Raw genomic sequence first — 17,752 nt, forward strand, 5'->3', positions numbered from 1 at the left:
AATTTTTTATATTTCCTTCCATGGAAATGGTTTGTAATAACAGAAATAACCTCAATTTTGAGATACAAGTGTCAGAGATGATAATTTATATCATATATATACGTATATATATACACACATGTATATATGGAAGAATTCAACAATCAACTTAAAACTAAGATACCAATTTAAGTCAACACTTTAAAGCCTATTGTAAAAAATTAATAGTTGAGGACTGGAGAGACAACTTAGTGGTGAAGAGTACTGATTGTTCTTTCAGAGGACCTGAGTTCAATTCCGAGCAATCGCATGGCAGCTCACAATTGTCTGTCACTCATAGGGTCCATCCCTCTTCTGGCTCCAGAAGGCCATGGGCAGATGTGGTGCCAGAGACACAAGCCAAACACCCACACACAAAATAAACAAATAAACTTATTTTTAAAAATCAAATTGATAATAATAAAAATAATGGCTGTACTTCTGTGGTTTTCAAGTTTCCTAAAACCACAGTCATTATTTTGGAGTTAGGAAATAACTATTTAAGTTGAAAATATGAAATCTCAAATAAGCTGAAGTTTTCCTAATAATTCATTGAACCCAAATCTATAAAATTACTTCAAATAATTAGCGAAAATGGGCAGTGACCACGGAGGATGAGGCTTGGAGGTAGACTGCTCACCTAGCATGAGCAAATGAATGCTGTTTAAGAAAGCCTAAGCCATTTGCCTAAGTTCAGGGCTGGAGAGATGGCTCAGTGGTTAAGAGCACTGACTTCCAGAGCTTCTGAGTTCAATTCCCAGCAACCACATGGTGGTTCACAACCATCTGTAATGGGATCCGATGCCCTCTTCTGGTGTGTCTGAAGACAGCTACAGTGTACTCAGATACATAAAATAAATAAAAATCTGTAATAAAAAAATTTCAAAGCAGAAAAAAACATTTTTAAAAAGAATAAGAAGGGTCTGGAGAGATGGCCCAGCAGTTAAAAGCACTTCTTGCTCTTCCAGAGGACCAGAATTCGGTTTCCAGCACCTGTATGAAGGTCACAAACAGTCTGTAACTCCAGCTCCAAGGGGCCCACTGACTTCCTCCGGCCTCCACAGGCACCCCCACAAACATGGTATATCCCCCCACACACAGACATATGATCAGTGAGGGAGAAACTGTTGACTGTGTATTACCTGAAGGCTTTACCACCACCGACATCCATGACTGCCCCACTTCCATCAATACCAGGAGAGTCCAAGCTAGCAGATCCATTACTGACATGATCGCTGCTCTCATACCCAGACTCTGTCCTCTGCATCTGCCAGCTGCTTCCAGGACCTCTGCTCTCGGCAGCGCCTGTGTTTTTCTCTGCTCCTTTCCCATTAGTTTCATGGGAACTTCTGCTTCCTGCCTCTTGTTTCATTTCATCTTCATATATGGTCATTAAGCCTTTTCGCTTTGGGTTTGCTTTTGGCCAGTTATTACAACTCTGGTCCTTGCTACACTTAGGTCTGTTCCCAATATCTGACTTCCGCCTTGGACTATGCTGCCTTTTCTCACTTTCACTAAAAACACTATCGACGTTTAATGTTTCTCTCATGGGTTTCCAGCCTCGGTGGCGGCTTTTGGTCCTACTACCGTAGCTGCCTCCTTTGTCCCTTGAATCTTGGCTGCTGTCTGTATCATAACCAGTGCCACTGTCACTCTTAGCTTTGCCTGTTGTCTTCTCTCCAGGAACAAGAGGATTCTGGGATCTGCTTGAACTCATCACTTTTCCTGAGGAGGAGCTCTCAGAGGCAGCTCGGTCATGTTTACAAGGTCCTTTGCCTTGGCTGTGGTACAGATGGGGGTTCCCTTGTTGTCTAAAGCCATCTGAAGCAGGAGGTGAAGCAGACTTGAAAGACGACAGGTCTTCATCAACCACATCTTTAAAGAAATAACATAAGACACGTGAAATAATAATCCAAACACATTGCAAACTGATTTAGGATTACAGTGCATTGGGTGAAGTTAGGTGTGGTGGTGCACGCCTTTTCTATCAGTGCCTGGGAGGCTAAAACAGTGAAGCAAGAAGATTATGAGTTTGAAGCCGGCATGGGCTACATAGTAAGATCTTGTATCAAAGTCTACCCAACTAAACAAAAACAATGCCTTATCATTTATTTACAAATGAGAAATATTTATAAAATTAACTGGGCTTTAAAAAGACCTAGAAAGTAGATCATAAAAGGGTTTGTTTGTTTTTGGTAAAAGAATTAAGCATTTGGCTCACTTATAATTAACAACAATCATAAATATATTTCCCATGTTGGTGAAGATTTTCAAATTACGTTCAAGAACCAGACACACTGTCCCTTGGGTTGCAAGGTGCTGTCAGTCTTCCAGAAGACAACTGAGGGCATCTGTCCAAACCAGATACAGATATACCCTGAAGCAGTGTCCATCTCAGCAATGTCATGTCATACCCACACCCCAAAATATACACAAGGGTGTACATGACAGGACATCACTGTACCAAACCTCTGAGCTCAGCATTTAAAACACAGCGGAAAAGCTGTTATATCCATGAAAAGACCATAAAATCCAAAAAGGTTACATTTACAATGCACTCAAAGTTACCACATTAATAACAAACAAGTATGTGCAGTGGGAAACCTTCTGTAACTCTCCTCTTTGTTTTCAGCCCTGAGGATCAACTACAAAGCCTGAGCATGCTTGTGGGCAGGAGTTCTACCAAGAACTCTTACCCCTGGCCTTCCTTCTTAGTTTACGGTACTGTATGAGTGAGTGGCATTTGTAAATACCATAGACATGAAAACATAAACACTAGTACGTTGGGACTGTTTTCTGAGAACAGCCCCCATAGGCTCATGTGTTTGAATGCTTGGTCCCCAGTTAGTAGAACAGTCTGAGAAGGATTAGGAGGTGTGTCCTTGTTGGAGGAGATGTGTCACTGTGATGTCCCCACCAGGCTCAGTTTCTGTCTTGCTGCTGCCTCTGGATCAGGACATAAAGCTCTCATCTACTGCTCCAGCACCACGCCTGCTGCTTCCTGCTGAAACTACAAGCAAATCCTGTTCCTTTATTAGACAAGAGTAACCCTGGTAATGGTGTCTCTTCCCAGCAACAGAACAGTAACTGAGCTATATCTTAAAATTACAATTAAGTAAGAGCTGGAAAAAAATTTCACGTTCATATTTAATAAAGTGGCATTCAAGAAATACTGAAAACATGTAAACATCTAAAATGTAGTATATAAATATACATAGTATACCAGGAAACTCCATTTTTAAATAGGATTTTCATGCTCTAAGTGCATAACTTACCTCTGTGCCGGCCTGTGTCTTTCCTCTGTCCCTTTTCTAACTCTTTTCGTTGAGAAGAAAGTGCATTTTTCTGTTCCATGGCTTTCAGAGCACATTCTCTGGAAATGTCTTTTATCTTTTCTCTTTGATCATGGCTTAACTTAACTGTAAAAGAAAAAAAAAATCCTTATAATGATATACATTATTTTTCAAGTTGTTCAACAAAAATAAACCTTGAACTAAAAAAAAAAAATCTAGACTTAAAACAGCATGGACCATAGAAGCAGGGGGAGGGGGGATGGGATGGGGGTTTCCAGAGGGGAAACCGGGAAAGGGGATAACATTTGAAATGTAAATAAAAAATCCAATAAAAATAAACAGCCACGGCCCACTGAAATGGCTCAGGGGGAGGGCACTTGTTGCTAAGCTGCCGACCTGAATACACTCCCTGGACTCATATAATAGAAAGAAAAAAATCAAGTCCCAAGTTGTCCTTTCACCTTCACATAGACACAGACAGACAGACAGACAGACAGACAGACAGACAGACACACACACACACACACACACACACACACACACAGACAAATGTCAAAAAACAAAGAACATATGAGCTCATTTTATGCTTAATTAATGTTCAGCATGATTTTTCTTGACACTGGAGACCCACGCTTTCTTTAAATGTTTTCTACAGTCCCTAACGCATGTGTAAGAAAAAGGATGGGAACTGCTGTGCTCTAAGTATTCTGACTTATGGAGGTCTCCGAGGTGGGCACCGTAACTATATCCAACTCGTGTAAGATATAAAGCCTAGAATAATGAAAAGCTGGCCGAAGTTTACAAAACTCGTGTGAACTCATGCTGTCTTGTTCCACTGCACAGACAATCTCAAACAGGTCAGTGGAATCCTAACTGAGAAACACATTCACAAAAAGACACAAATCTACCTAGCCTTGTCTCTTCACGGGCAGAGGAAGGCAGTTTAGCCTTTCTGTTCAGTTCTTACCAGGAGTTACAGGTTGCTCAGCTGTTCACACACCCTGCACACCGGACAGAGTAAAAACATACCTGGTGCTCTCCTTCCACTTGTCTGCACTTGGCTCCGATTAAAGGAGGAAATGTTATCACCTTGAAATTTGTGATTTTCTTTCTGCTTTATCTGACCACCAAATCCATTTTCCTTCAAATTATCTGGTTTATAAATGATAGGCTTTTCACATCCTTGAAAAGACAGTTAAAAACACATTATTTCTTTCTTTCTCATTAGAAGAAAAGATATTTAAGTCATTGTTCAGACATTTTTAATACCCCAGACAAAATAAGTTAATATCCTAGGGGTGACGTCACTCAGGGCTTTATTCGCTGTGTTTTGCTGCTTCAGACTTTTCTGGTTACTAAACATTTACCATCTCAGAATTCACTGACAGAAAGAGTTCCCTATAGCTTCTTCTGTGCTCTGGGTGCACCACATTGACCATACTGGGGAATTCCTAACAGCCTTCTGAGGCTACTGGGAGGGAAAGGTTTCTTTGAAAAGATCAACAAAACATAGTAAAATTATCCTGGATTTCAATTGGCTAAAACTCAATTTTAAAATATTCTCCACATTCCTCTTACATTCAGTAGCTAATTGTAATAAATGAAAAATATCAAAAATTACTTTTTAAAAGGAATTACCCATATTTTCTTCAACAGATTTGTAATGTGACCAGTGGACAACCTGCTTGAGTGCGTCCTCAGTAGAGACTGCTGTACCATCTGGGTTTGCATAAAACAGCAAAAGTGGCTGTAAGTGGCATCGGATGCACTTGGAGACCACATCTTTCCATCTGGTTCCGATCTTTAAAAGCAAAATCACAGTAAAGAAACATAAACCATTCCTGACGTCTGTAATATTAATAGGCAGAAACTGAATTAATTTACATTTCAAAGTACATTACAGAATCCTTGCTCTAAAACCTTCCCTCCTGTACACACACACACACACACACACACACACACACTCTCTCTCTCTCTCTCTCTCTCTCTCTCTCTCCCCCTCCCTCCCTCCCTCCCTCCCTTCCTCCCTCCCTCAAATTAAAAACAAACACAGGCTGTTTTCTCAAGTGGCTGCTCAATTCCTCAGTTTCATTATCCTTGCTAATTATGGTTTTAGTAATTCTTTTTGAGTTTAGTCAATACACTGAGTAAGTACTGGGATCCCGCCATGAACTCTGTGTATTTCTCAACAGCTGAGGATAAATAGAATGTAACAGAAAACATTTGTATACTTTAGCAAAGTCTTATTCATTTGTTAAAGAAAAATTGGTCATCTTGTTATTGTAGAGCTGTAAAATTTTATATTTTAATATTTTGAATACAGAGCTGGGGCTAAAGTTCAGTGGCAGAGACCACTTGCTTAGGATATATAGCGCTGTAAGCTTCAATCCCCTATACTAAAAACAAGTCAACCTAAGACATGCATTCTGGATACTGGCTCTATTACATATGTCAGACAAATACTCTCTTCCAGCCTCCAGCTTGTCATTTTATTCTAAGAACGTCTTACTAAAGGGCAAAAGTTTTATTAAATTTTGATGACCCCAATTTATCAGTATTCATTTTTTATGGCCTAAAAGATGTTCAGTGAATGCTATCTAAGAAATGTCTATGAAAACAATCAGAGTTGACAAATGGCCTTTGTTATGTGTTATGAAGAAAGTACATAAAGTTCCATACCACGTGCTTGTAAAACCTATGGATTTCTAATTTTAAAACCAGTTTAACAGTTTATTAATAAAATTTCCAAAGCTAGTGAACTTTGAGAAGTGCTCACAAGATCAATTGCTTTCAACTTTCTCAGGTCTAAATCTGTTTTAGAACTCTTTTTTAAAACCTCAGATCCTTGGGCATCTACTAGGTAAGGAAGAATTCTAGAGTCCAGCCACAGTTTATTCAAAGACAAGCACCGAGTCAGCAGTGAACTGCTGGGCAAAAGCACCCGTGACAAGCTGACAACCCAGTTCTCATCAGGAAACCTTCATGGTGGGAGGAGAGCATCAGTTCATGTAAACTGTCCTGACTTCCCCTGCAGGGTGAGCCGCACATGCGCACACTCGCGCGCGGGTGCGCACATACACACACACACACACACACACACACACACACACACACACACACACATACATGTGTATGTACAGACACGCACAGGCACACTACAGCATACATATCAAACAAATAACAGATAATTTTTAACAAGCCAGGTACAATGTGTTACACCTACAATTCCACACATAAGATGCTGAGATAGGAGGACTGCTGTGAGTTTAAGGCTATTTTAGCTACATATTAATTCTAGGTTAGAATGGTTTATAATGTGAGACACTGTTTCAAAAAGCAAACAAATAATTTATCAAAAGAACATATACCCAATTCCTTATTATATACACAAAACTGGAAAAACAGTGCCTCATTCTATCCCTACCCCCAAACTCATTACTCTAAAACTGGACTAGATTAAAACTTAAGTTTTAAAATAAACTAAAATTTAAAAAATTGCAATAGGTAGCTTATCCTTTAATCCATTACTCTTAACAATTATGCCAGTACCGTATATATTGTTATGTACGTCTGTCGTGTGGAAGTCCCAATGGTTACTGCAGTCAGCACAGGTCTTACTTACCTCCTTCACAAGTGCATCATCAAAAAACACCCACTTGGAGCTCTTGGTGTGAAACGCAAAGGCACAGTAGTGTCGGCTGGTGTAACAGATCATACCAACAAGGTGCAGTTCACTGTCTACGGCATTTTCATCAGTAACCCTGTAAAAAAGCTATTTAAAAATATTAATGTATATTTACTATTGTCTCTTTAAATTACGAATCATGCATCTACATTATATGAAAATATTTCACCTACAGACTGGCTTTGATCCAACATTATTACTGAAGGTGCCACTGATACAGAACTGTCACAGAGCACTTTTAGTCTACAGAACCTCTAAGCTCCACAAATTGGATTCACCATGTATTAGTGCAGTAAGTTTCTCTAGCAACACAAAATTGACACTTTACTTATACTCCAAATGTAAGATGAATTATATATTCTTGATTAGATAGCACATTTGAAGAAACATTAAAATATCACTTAAAGTATAATTCTTTTTAATTGTAACAATAACAAAGTAAATTTAGAAAGGATCAATTTTAAAAAGCACACATGTATCAGGGAGATCAATACACAGATTGATTTTAAACCTTAAACCCTTTCTAGATTAGTATTTATGGTAACTAACATTGTCACCAATCATCACTCTAGGGTGAGAGGGCATGAGATGTGTTAGTTTATGATTGGAAGTCATTTCTAGTCTATGGAGAAAGGTATTCCACTTAGTCTGATTAGGCAAAATTATCTTCATCAAAGCACATCTGGATATCAATATTTCCTTTAAAAGATTTAGGTTGATGAATAAAACTAAGACCATCATGATATATAACATTTGAATGAAAGCAACTGTGATACCCCAGGAAGGTAGAGATGCGTGGCTAGACTTCGAACAACATCTTCAGTCAAGTCCGAGTGCTCAGAGTCCCAGACTAATCCAATTGTAACAATCTCTGGGCAATTCATTAAAACACGGCGGATTTTTATTTTTTGGCCACAGTTACTCTACAGAAGAACAAACACAAAAGGCAAGTTTTTAAATAATTAGTTACTATATATACCTTAGACAATTAAAAAAGTGTATCTGAAATTTGGTTTTTCAGTTTATTGGAAATTGGCTTATGATCAGCTGTTTGTCTTTACTGATTAAGCAAGACCTTAATTTTAACTCACTTGCTACTTTTAGATGTGTTAAAACAAATACTCATCCTGAACACAACAACAAAAAGCAGAAAAAAAAAAAAAACCCAGAAGGTTGTTAACAGCTGGTTGTGGTGTTTGTCAGGCTGTATGGCATTAGACTGTTTAAAAAAAAAAAAATCACTGAAGTTGTTTATAATATTATACAATAAAAAAAACCATTTGTCACAATTACTCAGAGCAACAGTGAGAGTAACATGAGTCCTCTGCAGTCATGGGACACTTTTCAGACCTCTGACAGACTTCAACCAACACATGATACTTTACATTTTTTAGTAAAGTGAGGTGGGCAGATCTCTGTGAGTTTGAGCCAGCCTGGTCTACTCAGTGAGTTCAGGCTGCCCAGGAATAAGACTGTCTCATAAAAAAAGGGAGTGGGGTTGCCCGGAGAGTTAGCTCAGTGTTTAAGAACACTTGCTGCTCTTAGAGGACCCAGGTTAAATCCTTCCCACCCACATGGTGGCTTACAATTATCTGTAACTCCAGTCCCTAAGGACTGAATGCCCTCTTCTGACCTGTGGCCACCATGTACACTTGGGTATACTTACAAATACATAAATATAAAACAATTTTTGAAAAAATGAACAATTTTGCAAAGCTAATAAGTTTTTGTCTTTATGGTGGTTCTTCTATGTTGCCCAGGCTTGTCACAGATCTGTGGCCTCAAATGATCTTGCCCTAATCTCCCAAGTAGCGAGGACTACAGGTGTGAGCATAAGTTAAAGAATTTTCACAATAACAGCACTAAGATAAATAGCTTATGTGATGTAAAGTCATCTCCAATATCATTAAATAACGATACATTTTATACATGTCCAATTAGTATTTACATGACAATTCTGAATGCCGAGTGTCAAGTTTATCAACATAGAAGCACACTAATGCTCTCCGACTACACTCACAGGGCACTTCCGGTAGTCATCTGCTGTATTTGCAGCTTGCAGCAAGTCTGCGAACATCTCTGGTTTAAATCGTTCATGCCTTTCCATCATTCTTTCAACTTCATTGCTGAAAAAAAACAAAAACAGTAGGAATTTTAATCTAGCCTAGCCTATGAACTTACAACAAGTGTATCAATCAATTTCACTTGAAAAATTGAGCATTAATATATTCTCATAGGTGTGCATTACTTTTCTATCTGAAAACGTAACCATATAGTGAAAAATTACTAAATATGGACGATATATGAAGAATTAAGACAAATATAGCACCATATTCGAGTACCCTTTCTATTTACTTATTTATTTACTTTTTGAGATATCATCCTTCTATTTAAGCTCACAATGGCCTAAACTTATTGAAATTCTCCCGCAGGCCCCAAACACTTAGGATTACAGATAAGTGTCACCTTGTCAGCTATACTTTTGTTTAGTACTTCCTGGATGAGGGTAAAGGTTCTATGTGGAAGTAATTCTAATATAAAGTTTTATTTATTCTATTAATTGACAAGAAGTTTGAATTTAAATTCTACTTGAGCAAACACAAATTGTAGAAAAGTATCTTTCCTTGGCCTAAAGTTGCCAGAGGTGGAGTTAAGCGTTTCAGCTAGAAGATGGCAGACTCCACCAGCAAATCTGCCTAAGTGCCTTTTGCTTGTTTTGTGAATACTAATGGCTTTTCTGAGCTGGGACAGACATTTTCCTACATTACTGGGGACTACCCCTCACATTGTAAAATAGCATGCAATTAAAACACCTGTGTAGGCATTTTCAAAGGAAGCTGTTACAGGTCACACGCCATCACTACTTTCTACTCTAGATCCTCTAACATACTGTACAAGTACACTAGAAAGCACTCAGTCTGATAAACATTCAAAGAACACATGATAATTTTACAAACTGATAGTATCCGAGTAATGATAAATTCTGTAATCAGACCTGGGTTTCCGTCTTAATCCATCCACCTAGGAGGTAGAGATTTACCAAATTAACCTCATAAAATTGATAAAGGACTTGAAGTAACTTTGATTAACAAATGTAGCATAAGATCTACAACAGAGTTTGCCTCTTATCCAGCTGTTTCACAGAGAGGGAGAGGGAAGGAGCCGGCAGATAGGCAGGCAGTAAGCATGCCAAACTTTTAAGGTGACTGTTGAGGTCTCACATACAATAAACTAAGGTTATATGCATGTTTCTCTTTTTTCTCACCTTACCCTAGCTTTTATCACTATAAAGGAGACAATGGTAGAAAAAGGCCAATACAAAGGGAGCATCATAGTAAAGATGACGACATCTTGCACAGTTCATTTACCAATGAGTTTCTCATTTTAAGTCATTTTCCCAGTTCCAGAGGTCTGCTATAAATATAAGATATAAATCCTGTACATTTCATTATATAATGCATTTAGTCTGAAATGATCTAAAATCTGAAATTTGAGGGTTATCATATCATATCATATCATGTTACAAATGGTAAACTCTAACCCTAAGTTTATGTGATGGCTCCACCTAAGTGTAGGCTCACTATATATACGTCATCAAATTAGTGTTAGATTATATGCATGCTATATAAACAAATAAATTCCATATTAGCCTTAGGTTCCACAAAAAACATGCTACATTACATATATGCAAGTATTCCAAACCTAAATTTGAAACATTAGTCAAGCACTCCAGGTAACCTATATTAAGCTAAATTCTAAGCTTTTAGCTGAGAAAGCTAACTCCTGGGCTCTCTTATTAAAGCATGTTCAATAGTGTCAGAAAGGAAACTCCATCCTATGCTACAATTTTACAGAATAAAGGCTCAACGTGTTTAGATGTGCTCCTGGCTTCTTCGTTAAATGTTCTTGGAGAGGTCTTACCACAGGGCTGTTGTAGAAATGTACCGCACGAATTCCGTGAAGGGCAGAGGGTCTGAGGACGCTCCACAGCTGCGGCACACACACTGCAGTTAAAGACATACGCTTAATCTCTCATCGCGAGACAGAGGTCTAGCATCTAAACAAATAACTACGGCATTTCACCTGTTCATACAGAGTCATGGCAAACTTCTGATGAGTCACACACGATTTAGAGGTGCACATGTCTGCATCCCTGTTTGGCGCCAGGTGAAAATGAATTCTTGCCAGTATATTTTCCTAATCAAAAAAATTAAAAAAAAACCACAAGTGAAATAAGTTTCTGATCTTGCAGAGAACACCTTAATATGTAATTATTTTTAACTGAACATTTTCCAAAGTGTAAATACAGAAATGTCATAACTGCTAGTTTTTCAATTCTCCTTTCTAATCACTGCAAATGTTCAAGAATTTACCTTTTGCAATGCTAGCTTTAAAAAAAAAATCCATGAACAAACTTTAAAGCATTATTTTCAATACCAATTACAATGGATGATATATAGAATTCAGTATCAGAAACTGAATTTCTTACATTCCCATATTAAGTAAAAAAAAAAGTGTCAAACTTAGGAACACTGGCAACATCATTTCAGACAATGGCTCTCATTGGCCTGGAGCATACCAATTAAGCTAATGAATGTGTGTGTGTGTGTGTGTGTGTGTGTGTGTGTGTGTGTGTGTGTCACAGAGAGCGAGAGCGAGAGAGCGAGATAGCGAGAGAGCGAGAGAGCGAGAGAGAGAGAGAGAGAGAGAGAGAGAGAGAGAGAGACACTCCATATATAGATATCATATGCCCACATCTAAGACTCATGGATCACTGATAGGGTGTCAAGACTGTTAAGACCCACAAATAGTGGATAACTACAAGAAATCATTGCCTTTTAGACACAGCAGAAGAGTTGCACATATGAACTCAGAGGTTTTGATAGCATACTCAAATCCTGTGCAAACTGAAGCTAGATCAAATCTCAGCACAGAAAGGGGAGATGTGCATAAAATTCCACCCTTAGCCATACAGATTTGGCAACAGTCAGCTGCTGGGAGAGGAAGAGACAGTTTCCTCCAAAAGTGTAGCTTCTGGTAAGTAATCTACTCTCCAGTGGAACAACACATCCCAAATACTTTGGGCAACACAAACTGGTCTTTGAAGGATGAATAAAATATAGAGAGACACTGACCCATTCTGACATTTTTTCATTTATATTTTTATTTGTTTTCAAATTTGTATCACACAAGGAATTGAAACTATTCTCCTGAGTTCTTACGGTTTGTCAGAGACACTTACAAAGCACTCGGCAGCATCGTCCATGAGGCCAAGCTGAAATCTCTGCTCATCTTTGAAGCTCTCTGCAAGAGCATGCCTTATGTTATCTGACGGAAGTGCTTTCTCTCGACTGTGTTGAAATTGTGCAAATATTGTCTAGAAATCAAAAATATATCAGTAGGTCGAAAGCAAACAACTTTACAGACACATAAATAATTTCACCACAACATAAACAGTAAACCCATACGCAGAAATAAATCAAGAACAGCCTAGTCCTAAAATTCTGTATCAAGTTAACAAGCTGGCTAGCCTGACTCCTCATGGAGGTCCACATTCAGCTAGAGACCTGCTCAAAACACAACATGGAGAATGACCGAGGGAGACACACTATAGCCAAGTGCACCCTTCCCACCTTTAATTCCCAGAACAAATTTGAGTCCTCATGCTTGCACAGCAAACACTAAGCCATCCTTCCCTCCTCTGGGACAGACCTACTTTGAAGCCAACAGAACTCCCCTTACCTCTGAGGCCCAGCTCTACCACTCTCTTGTTCAAAATGCTTCTGGTGCCCAGACTTTTTTGGTATTCACTAAACAACATTTTGAAGTTGTTTCTCTGTCTACCTGGAAGGTTCTCCCACAAGGCAGTTTAGTGAAACTCAATCACCTTTTTGAGGTCTTGAGTCAATTGTGAACCTTTTGGTGAGGTTTTTCTCGCTCCTTAATACTTCCTAGTTTTCCCTGGCTAATATTTCCTCCTTGGCCATTCACATTATTTTTAGCACCTAACATACTCTACATGCAGCTTACACATTGCTTCCTATGCTACAAAAGGACCTAGCTCCAGGAGAACAGGGTTTTGTTGTTGTTTATGTTAACAGAATCTCACTGTGTAGCTCAGGGCAGTCTTGAACTTGAAATTTACTTGCTTCCACATCCCAGTGGTAGGAAGAACAGAGATTGTTACAAAAATAATGCTTACAGCATTAACCCAATAATGAGAGCAGGACCTAGAACTCAGTAGTAGCTAAGAACACGGTCATTAAAATAAATAATAATTACAAAACAATGAAGAATATTCTCAACAGAATATAAAAAAGTACTTAAAAATAAATTTTAATTATCTAACATAAAAATAGGAGATTAAAAACTCCTACTTTTAGGAGTTTTGGAGAAAGAATAGTAATTACTGAACAGTTACCTTCAATGCACAAAATATACAGGCATCTCCCTGACATATATGTCCAGTCAGAACTCTCAAGCTTCTTCGGAATATATCTAATTGCCATAAAACCTAAAAAAAAAAAAAACCATTTGAATGAAAAGCAGTATTGAGATTGTTCACAGTCTGACAAAAAAGCATATTTGGACATTTTAAAAGCAGTAAGATAGTAAGTGACCTCTTTCATCTCCTGTACATAATCACTAGAAACAGGAAGCACAACACTGCATAGAGGAAATTCCTATTGATTCACATGAAAAGCCACGATGGGAATAGAGCACAAAAAAACCCTCGAAGCTTTCAGTTAAGTATTTGCACACAGACAGGAAATATGGGCTACTACATGGAGTATTTGGCAGAGACATGAAAGAGGAAAAGATTATAATACTTGGAAATACCGGACACCTAGGAGGGAAATACAATTAGACTTTAAAGCTAGGGTGTACTAAAGAGTGGTCAGTGTGTCTTAGCAAGGACGTGTGGCCAGCATGTGTGTGGTCAGGCACACTAAACGGAGACTCTGTGGTGATAGAACAGCGTGGCCAAGCAACGACCTGAATGTATCTGCTGCAATTACGCCTTGGACATTTGCTATAAAGAGACAAAGTCAAACTTCAAAAAACTTTAACAGTTGAAATAAATTAGTCCAGTACCTAAAACCCATTTCATTCTACACAGTGGAATAATATTATGACATTTCCCACAGTTTTGGGGAAGATACAAAAGGCAAAGCGTGTACTGCAGGGCCTGACACATAAATAGTGTATAAGCAAGTTTACCAAGATTCCCTATATCTGGGCTGGAGAGATGGCTCAGTGGTTAAGAGCACTGACTGCTCTTCCAGAGGTCCTGAGTTCAAATCCCAGCAACCACATGGTGGCTCACAACCATCTGTAATGGGATCTGATGCCCTCTTTCAGTATGTCTGAAGACAGCGACAATGTATTCATATCTAATAAATAAATCTTGAAAAATATTTTAATAAAAGATCCCCTGTATCTTTTTAGTAATTTCTTCAAATAATATAACTTAGAAGAACCCACTTAAAATATCTAAATTCTCTCATCTAAAAATAAGATGTTAAAAACAAAATGTTTTATAAAGTACTTGGTAACACTAACTTCTTATATATTGTCACAGCAAATCATAAAAATACAAGATTGAAATTTATTTCAAAGAACTCAACAAAGACAACGAAGATTAATGATAGGAAAATGTCTAACAACACAGCTTTGAAGACAGATGGCTTGGGTTCTGGTTCGTCTGTTGAGCAGTTCTTGAACTGACAGTCAGTGTAGCATCCATCACCAGGAGGTGCAAAGGTTAATCAAAATGGCATCCACAATAAGCAGGCAAGGATCTAATACACAGTAACTACTCAGCAAATGTCGGCTATTAAATAGAACATTGCTTCTAACTTAAAGAATGTACCAGCACCCAACACGCCAAACATGGTATTTTAAGTGCATACTTCCTTGGCACCTGAAAATTTAAATCATTTAGTAAACAGGAAACCCTCAAGAATCTGTTGATAAAGTCGGTAATGTCTTTCAATTTTTAAATTTATTTTTAAAAGGAGATTGAACAGAAGTGCTCTCCATGGGTGGGCCAGCAGAGTTTTCTCAGTGGCAATCTCAGTGCCAGGCGTGGATGGATATCTCCCTACCACGCGCCTCCCTAGAGGCACCTCAAAACACATGGGCTACCATTGCATTTGCTTGCTCACCATAACTAGATAAGATCCTACAGTCACTTCCAGTGCACGACACAGAGAAATCAAGCTGCCGGGCCGGGCAACCCTCTGCCACTGGCTAGTGTTCACAGTGCTGGAAGGCGTCATGCAGGCTAATGGAGGAGAGAAGACATCGTCGGTGGTCTTAAAGGACCCCGTGAATTACAACATTGACCTGCCTGCCACATTTAGTGTACTTATGCCACAGTGGCGTGACAGCTATGGGAGCAAGCTGTCTGCTTCATTTCATTTCTGATTTTGTAAACTTGTCAAAAGGCCATGACTTGGGATATATTAGGAGCTAGGGGTAGGGAAAACTCAAATCGTTACTTTGTCAAGTTAACTTCTAATATCTAAGTTTATACCAATGGATTTGTGTTGCTCTCAACTCTGGTCAGAGAAGTTTCTTTTTGTTGTGGGTAACAGTTAATGCAGAGAGCATCTGACCAATGACCAGGTGTAAACACTAAGCTGCCAGATGAAGAGAACTCTGAAATGCAGACTTCGGAATGCTACATGTTTTTTGTGAATGCCATCTCACAGTCCCTATGGTTATCTGCAAAGAATCTGTACAAGATTAGGCCAGCAAAAAATCAAGCACGAATGGGAAAGGTACTATAGGAGCCCTAACCCCCAGCAAAGGAACTACTGATGACTAATGGCTGCTGAGTCACTTTGGGGGTGGGGGTGTGGCCTCTACTGTGACATGGGCTTCAGTCCATGTGCATACATACATCAGTACTGTTTGGTTCAAAGGAGGAGAGGAAGAGGATGATGATGATGATAACCACCACCACCACCAAGCCACAAAACAGGAATGGATACGAGCTGGGGAGTCCCAGACAAACCGGACGGAGGTAGTGGGGGATGGGTATAAGAATACACTGTATACATATGAAAATTTAAAAAATATTATTTTCTGTACATTATTCAATACAATAGCATAAAAACCTTAAAAATCCTACAAAATTATGCTAATTATAATCCATCCTTATGCTATTTCAATAGTTATATTCTAGCACCTGTTACAAAATAAGTCTCAGTTAATTGCTGAACTAATTAGTTTTTAGCAATATATACTCCTTTTTTAATTTATTGCATGTAGTTATTTAATATAAATCCTAAAAGATATGCAGTTTTTTACATCGTTATATACAATTTAAACACCCCCCCAAATTAGTGCATATAATCATGTCTCCCCCAAGGAATATTAACTTGATCATATTCCTCATTTTAAAACACTATAAAAAATCCTGAAATGATAAGAAATGAGACAGTGTATAAATTCATTCTCTGCCTTTCACTGGGTCCATACCTTTTCAATAGCTGCATTTGAAATTGGTATGGCCTTATAAGATGGAGTCCTCAATTATTTCTGAGCAAGCTTTAAAATAATCATGAAACTGATTATTAACAAGACATTTTCTGACAGGAAGTCTACTCGAATAGTAGCTTTTTAATCTGATGAGAACTGGTTTTTTTTTTTTTTTTTTTTTTTTTTTTTTTGAGAACTGGTTTTACGAATCAGCCTGTAGCACCATCAGAACCCTGGAGGCTTCTTGAGCAAGTAGGGCAGAGCATGTAGAGCCCCACCAGGGTCACCAGGCTCCCTCCACGTGTGCCAGTAAGCACAAGCAGGACTTCATCGTGGGCCAGGGAAAGGAACTCAAATGAACTAGAAGAAATATGCTCAGAGCTCAGGGAGAACCAGGATGAGACCTATTCTCAATAGTCTAGGTGGAAAACTTAGGTTCATAGAGCACTGGCTGAAGAAAAGAAGTATCTGAAAAGAAATTAACCTTAAGAATAAATAAAACTGGGCTGGAGAGATAGCTGAGTGGTTAAGAGCACTGCCTGCTCTTCCAGAGGTCCTGAGTTTAATTCCAGCAACCACATGGTGGCTCACAACCATCTGTAATGGGATCCGATGCCCTTTTCTGGTGTGTCTGAAGACAGCTACAGTATATTCATATACATAAAATAAACAAATAAATCTTTTAAAAAAGGAATGAATAAAACTATCCCTGCCCAAGAAACCAAAACACCAAAATAATCAAACTGTTTCCAACTAAATTAACCCAGAATAAAGTTTAAGATTATCTTTAGGAATCCTGAAAATATCTATAACCTCACAAGGTAAAATTTCTATGACATCCAATAAAAATTAGTGACCATTAAACCAAAAGAAAAAAAAGGGGCTGGTGGGGGAGAGAACACTCAAATTCTGTATAAAGAGCAAATCAGTAGATAAGCACAGGAAAGCAATTCAGAGACAAGAGGTTAAGACTGAACACATGAAGACACATAGAAAATATTTACTAATGAAAATCAGAATGTCTAAGATAAAAAAAATATATGTTTGCTGTTTGTTTTCCCAAACAGGATTTCTATGTGTTGCCCTGACTCTCCTGGAACGTAGTTTGTAGACCAGTATAGCCTTGAAGTCAGAGATCCACCTGCCTTTGCCTCCCAAGTACTGGGATTAAAGATGTGCACCACTATGCCCAGTATGAAAAATATGACAAACAGCAGATTAGACATTGGAAAGTAAAGAACTAACTTCAGGACAGAGAAACAGAATC

The 17,752-nt window shown here is 38.4% G+C and overlaps 1 protein-coding gene across 5 annotated transcripts in view; it reads right to left on the reverse strand.

Annotated features, from left to right (window-relative positions):
• Nucleotides 1-17,752, reverse strand: part of Usp53 (ubiquitin specific peptidase 53) — a 61,514-nt gene that overhangs the window by 26,162 nt on the left and 17,600 nt on the right. For 4 of the 5 annotated variants that reach the window (XR_010063594.1, XM_017590782.3, NM_001389268.1 and 1 more), the window contains exons 3-13: nucleotides 13,418-13,510; nucleotides 12,239-12,373; nucleotides 11,080-11,193; nucleotides 10,918-11,000; nucleotides 9,017-9,122; nucleotides 7,773-7,919; nucleotides 6,934-7,083; nucleotides 4,950-5,112; nucleotides 4,341-4,493; nucleotides 3,294-3,437; nucleotides 1,161-1,893 (exon numbers count right to left, since the gene is read on the reverse strand). Coding sequence is in view for 4 of the 5 variants with exons in the window: in XM_017590782.3 (XP_017446271.1) it covers nucleotides 1,161-1,893; nucleotides 3,294-3,437; nucleotides 4,341-4,493; nucleotides 4,950-5,112; nucleotides 6,934-7,083; nucleotides 7,773-7,919; nucleotides 9,017-9,122; nucleotides 10,918-11,000; nucleotides 11,080-11,193; nucleotides 12,239-12,373; nucleotides 13,418-13,510 (2,021 nt within the window). In the remaining variant the exon portion in view is untranslated. Of the gene's footprint in view, nucleotides 1-1,160; nucleotides 1,894-3,293; nucleotides 3,438-4,340; nucleotides 4,494-4,949; nucleotides 5,113-6,933; nucleotides 7,084-7,772; nucleotides 7,920-9,016; nucleotides 9,123-10,917; nucleotides 11,001-11,079; nucleotides 11,194-12,238; nucleotides 12,374-13,417; nucleotides 13,511-16,485; nucleotides 16,505-17,752 lie in introns of those variants that run through there. The other variant, XM_063281661.1, reaches the window with a different exon arrangement.

This window comes from Rattus norvegicus, chromosome 2, assembly GCF_036323735.1.
Source record: "Rattus norvegicus strain BN/NHsdMcwi chromosome 2, GRCr8, whole genome shotgun sequence".
NCBI lineage: Eukaryota > Metazoa > Chordata > Mammalia > Rodentia > Muridae > Rattus > Rattus norvegicus.